This window comes from Anabrus simplex, chromosome 2 (genome assembly GCF_040414725.1).
Source record: "Anabrus simplex isolate iqAnaSimp1 chromosome 2, ASM4041472v1, whole genome shotgun sequence".
Lineage (NCBI taxonomy): Eukaryota > Metazoa > Arthropoda > Insecta > Orthoptera > Tettigoniidae > Anabrus > Anabrus simplex.
In genome coordinates, this window is record NC_090266.1 from 537006333 (window position 1) to 537012332 (window position 6000).

The following is a 6000-nucleotide window of genomic DNA, read 5'->3' on the forward strand; positions in this document are numbered from 1 at the left end:
CTCAAAATGTCTTCAGTAGTTGGCTCCATAAATGGCAGGAGCTTCTCATGTATCACCCTGTATATTGGCTCATTTAGCAAAATTTCAGCACTCCAGCATGTTTTAAAAAGCTATAGCAATCAAAGTGATATTAAGCATGTAGTATTAATTAATTATTATCCTCGGATGGATTTTTAATATTGAATTTCTCTCTTTTAGGTTCCTTACTTTAAATCTTCGTCCAGAAGAAAAGGAGGACATTGGCAGAAAGTGCAAGCAAATCTTGGATTATGGAAGACTTAAATATCTAGAAGCTCTTGGTTTCAGGAGCAAGTTAGTGTACTACATAAGTGAACAAATATCTCCAGAAAACTTATGTATGGTGGCAGTGAAAGAGTAACTTTTGCTGTAGAGCTCAATCATTTTCTTGCTCAGTGGTGTTACATTGTTCTACCTGTTATCATGGAACACTGATATGATATGTAGGAATGTACTCTGCACTTGACAACCCAGATTTGTATTTGATTAACTAACTGTTAGTGCTGAAGATGCTTTGTGTCTTGTGCTGTATGTTCTGATGCAATCAGTAATGTAACTGCTTGTTCTCCAGTTGTCATTTGTAATAATCATTGTGAAGGAAGGAGTAGAAAAACAAGCGGATGAAACTACTTGCATCTTATTTTGGAGTGTCTTCCCCCTCTTTTTCACATCTCTGCAACTTCTTTTTCCTCTTGGAGTAATAGTGAAATATTTAGAGGAGAGCCATCATTGTATTCCATCCCTGTTTGCTTATTTAAAACTGACCTTAGGTTATGGTATTTAGTTTTTTTAAATTTTAATGGTGGCCACAACCTTAAATTAAGGTGCCAACCGAATGGCAGCAACTCATCCTTTATTTCTGCACCTTATTTTCAAAAATAACTCACACCAACCAGTTCGAAGAAATTAGCTTATCATTAGTGGTGGCATCGGAAGTCTTCAAAATCTTGAAGTCCGTGGATACAATGATGTCATGTGGTCCAGAACATATTCCAGGAATTGTGTTAAGTTAGTGTATTGAGGAACTGACAATCCCACTAACTATGATAATAAACTGGTCTCTTTATACAAGCAATTTCCCATCCGAATGGTAGAAAGGATATGTTATTCCAGTGTTCGAGAAAGGTGACAAGAATTTGTTTGACAATTACAGACAAGTAGTGCTTCTTTCACTCATTTCCGAAGAAAGAATCGTGTATAATGCATTATACAGTACAGTCAGTGGTTTAATTAATGTTAGCCAGCATGTTCTTCTCCAGAAATGTTCAACAACCACCAATCTTGCTGTTTACTCCCACTTTATGTCTAGCTCACTAGACAATTGCAAGCAGGTTGATGCTGTGTACATGGACTTATCTAAAGATTCTGACTCTGTGTGGCATAATGCTCTACTGACTAAATTGTCAGCCTACGGCATTCATGGAAGCTTGCTCGAATGGTTTCAGTGCCATCTTTACGACAGCAGGTATTCAGTCGAGTACGTGAGTTTCATTTTCCATCCTTACCAGCATATGTCTGGAATTCCACAAGGCTTATTACTGGGACCTTTGTGTTTCCTCCTATCTATATATATAAAACTAGCAATTACCCGTGGCTTCGCTCGCGTGGATTTCATAATTTGATCAAAGTAATCATTCCTCGGCATTGTACTAAGACATTATCTGAAAATTCCTAAAGTATAAAAACTCACCCAAAAATTTAGTTACATTTACCCCAGAAATTCTTTTTAAACCATGTTTGTGGTATTACCTTTTGAGGCTAAGACGACCATGTTACATAGAACTGTACATGTGAGAAACAGTCTTCTCTCAAGTTGAAAAAATAAATACATTTCTTTATTTTTATAGGAGATTCCAAATACCTATTCCCACATTCTGTAACATCTTCAGTTTTAGAGATATAAGTATCCTCATAAAAAACAATTCTAATATTTTTCACTTCTTTTCACCCCCTGTTAAGTGCCTTCTCTGAAAACAAAAACATACAGGCTCCTGTATTTTTTTTCTATTTGCTTTACGTTGCACCGTTACAGATAGGCCTTATGGCGACGATGGGACAGGAAAGGCCTAGGTATGGGAAGGAAGCGATCGTGGCCTTAATTAAGTTAGAGCCCCAGCATTTGCCTGGTGTGAAAATGGGAAACCACGGAAAACCATTTTCAGGTCTGCCGACAGTGGGATTTGAACCCACTATATCCCGGATGCGAGCTCACAGCTGCGTGCTCCTAACCACACGGCCAACTCTCCCAGTCCTTTATATTTAAAGGACCTTCCAAATACCAAGTTTCTTGTCTCTATCATGTAAAGTTTTTGACATATAATATAGATATACCCGTACTCATTTTAAAAATTCACCCGCTTTTCCAATTCTTTTTAGCCCCGGAACTAGATTTCCCAAAAACAAAAACAAAAAATATGTGTTTAATTATTTTTAAAGGAGATTCCAAATACCAGTTTTCATGTCTATACATCTGTAACACCTTCAGGTTTTGAGATAAATGTACTCTCATAAGAATAATTCAACTTCTTCTTCTTCACTTCTTTCCACCCCTCTCCCGCCTTAAGTGGACTTTCCGAAAACAAAAAATACGTGTTTCTTTATTTTGAAAGGAAATTCAAAATACCAACTTTCATGTCTGTAACAGCTTCAGTTTTTGAGATAAAGTATCCTCATGAACATAATTCAACTCCTTACTTACATACTTATTTTCAACCCTATACCCCTTACGTCAATTTTCCAGAAAAAATGTGCATTTCATTTTTAAAGGAGATTCCAAATACTAATTTCCACGTCTGTAACATCTTCAGTTTTTGATATATAAGTATACCCATAAAAGTAATTCAACTCCACTTTCACCCCCCTTCCTACCCGTTAAGTTGATTCCCCCCTCCCCAAAAGTACGTGTGTCTTCATTTTATTAGAGATTCCAAATACCAATTTTCACGTCTTTAACATTTTTAGTTTTTGAGATATAAGTATCCTCACACAAAGAATTCAACTAACTTTTCAATTTATTCTCCCCCCTTAAGTGGATTTTCTGAAGACAAAAGAACACGTGTTTCTTTATTTTGAAAGAAGATTCCAAATACAAGTGTGCAAGCCTCTAACATGTTCAGTTTTTGAGATATAAGTCTCCTCTTAAAAGGTGTTCGGTTCATACCCGACTGTCGGCAGCCCTGAAGATGGTTTTCTGTGCTTTCCCATTTTCACACCAAGCAAATGCTGGGGCTGTGCCTTAATTAAGGCCATGGATGCTTTCTTCCCACTCCTAGCCCTCTCCTGTCCCATCGTCGCCATAAAACCTATCTGTGCCACTGCGATGTAAAGCAGCTAGCAAAAAAAAAAAAAAAAAAAAAAAAAAAGTGTTCATCCAGTTTTCCCCCTTTTTTCATCCCCCCTATGGGATTTTCCAAAAATAAAAATTACGTGTTTCTTTATTTTTAAAGGAGATTTCAAATACATATTTTTACATCTATAAACTTTTAGGTTTTTGAGATATAGATATCCTCATTTTAAAAATCAACCCACTTTTTCACCCCTTAGCGACAGAATATCCAAAAATCCTCTCTTAGCGAGCACCTACATGTTAATATGAATGTATTCCCAAAATTTAATTTCTTTATGTCCAGTAGTTTTGGCTCGGTGATGACTGATGCTGAGCCAAAACTACTGGACATAAAGAAATGAAATTTTGGGGATACATTCATATTAACATGTAGGTGCTCACTAAGGGAGGATTTTTGGATATTCCGGGCTAAAGGGGGCTGAAATTTTAAAATGAGTGTATCTATATCTCAAAACTTTAAAAGTTTACAGCTGTAAAATCTGGTATTTAGAATCTCCTTTAAAAATAAAGAAACACATATTTTTTGTTTCTAGAAAATCCCAAAGGAGGGGTGAAAAGGGGTGAAAAAGGGGATGAATGCCTTTATTGAGGATACTTATATCTCAGAAACTGAAGATATTTCAGACCTGAAAATTGGCATTTGGGATCTCCTTTAAAAATAAAGAAACACGTATTTTTTGTTTTTGGAAAATCCAATTAATAAGGGGGTGAAAAGGGGGGGCGAATTTTTTAAATGAGTATAGCTATATCTAAAAACTTTCAATGGCCGTACGCGTAGAGGCGCGCGGCTGTGAGCTTGCATCCGGGAGATAGTAGGTTCGAATCCCACTATCGGCAGCCCTGAAAATGGTTTTCCGTGGTTTCCCATTTTCACACCAGGCAAATGCTGGGGCTGTACCTTAATTAAGGCCACGGCCGCTTCCTTCCAACTCCTAGTCCTTTCCTATCCCATCGTCGCCATAAGACCTATCTGTGTCGGTGCGACGTAAAGCCCCTAGCAAAAAAAAACCTTTCAAAGTTTACAGATGTAAAAATTGGTATTTAGAATCTCCTTCAAATATAAAGAAACACATATTTTTTTGTTTTCGGAAAATCCCAGTAGGAAGGCTGAAAAAGGGGTTGAATGCCTTAAATGAGGATACTTATATCTCAGAAACAGAAGATGTTACAGACCTGAAAATTTGTATTTCGGATCTCTGTTGAAAATAAAGAAACACGTTGCACCCTTTAACCGGTAGAGCTGCGGTAACTTCTCTTCTTTCTTGCCTCGGCTGCTGTAAAAAAATATACTTACCGCATTGTAGAGATTCCGTCTCATTGGTGATCAGTCCTTTATCGCCCATAGGGTGTTGCTGAGGGATTGCCTAACTAAAGGTGACCATATAACTACTATCTAAATAAATCGTATGACTCAGACTGATTTTTGAAATAAAATAAAACTTTATTAATAAATTTAAGTAAAATCAATGTCATGGATATGAAAATGAACCAAAATTTGTATCCAGATTGTATAAATGCAACTCAACCTTTGATAAATGCAATTAATTAAAATAAAAATACAAAAAATGGTTAATTAATTCAATGATTAATTAATAAAAACTTAAGATGAAAATCTTTCACTATAAATCATCCATTAATTGTGACCATATTTCATCATCAAATACTCAAATAAATTGTAACAAATATTTAGATCAAAATTTGCATAAATTGAGGAGAATATACTCCTGGAAAGTTACTGGAATGTTCTAAGTGTAAAGAAAAAGGTGGAAAGAATTTGTAATAACGTTATCAACTCTTTATTTTCAACAAATTGTGATTTCTAATATCAAGCAGGAAACTTAACTGATTTTTATTGAGCCAAGCTATTGAGCTATACATCAATTTTGATCTAAATATTTAACATTTTGAACTCTCATTTTAAATAATTAGGATGACTACACTATTTGGAATAAATCACTGTGCAATGTGATATCTATGACTTAATAAGTCTACAAGAATAATTATTGAAAATATGGACATTACTGAACCTTTATTTAAGTATAGTTCTAATTGTTGAAACTACACTGGAATATGTAAACTTATATATGAATATTTAATTTATTTTTAATCCAAATTTTTCTTGACTATATTAAACTTCAATATCACCACATATTTATTAATAAAATTTGATTAATTGACCAAATTTATTTGTTCAGTAATTCCTACAAAATTGTTGTTGTGGATTGTCATGTGAGAAGGATTATTAAATCTAACACATTGTGTACCTATTGTTTCACGAGCTGTCATTTTATCACCTAATATAACTGAACATTATAATTATCACACAAAAGTAGATACTAAATCAAGGAAAACAACTATATTACATTATAGTCACAGAGGAATCACCTATTTCTACTCATAACACAAATAAAAATAACCATCATCGTTGAATTACAGTCTATGTCTACATTCAAACGCTATTTACACTATTTATACACCATTTTATTCACACACGCTTTATAAAGTTCATAAACAAGATATAATAGACCTCAGATTGCATCATTACACATAAATATATTATCTGGCTCAGAGGCAAGTAATTGCAAATCTCTGAATGCAGACGTTTTGTTACCATGACCAATAACAATTTTTCATGG

General features: G+C 34.7%; 1 protein-coding gene across 5 annotated transcripts in view; it reads left to right on the top strand.

Moving 5' to 3' along the window:
* LOC136864211 (tRNA:m(4)X modification enzyme TRM13 homolog) overlaps positions 1-5057 on the top strand; it is a 397328-nt gene extending 392271 nt beyond the window's left edge. For all 5 annotated transcript variants that reach the window (XM_068226212.1, XM_067140912.2, XM_067140913.2 and 2 more), the window contains one exon: positions 199-5057. In XM_068226212.1, the coding sequence (XP_068082313.1) occupies positions 199-379 (181 nt within the window). In that variant the 3' untranslated portion in view covers positions 380-5057. The remainder of the gene's footprint in view (positions 1-198) is intronic.
* The last annotated feature ends 943 nt before the right edge of the window (positions 5058-6000 follow it).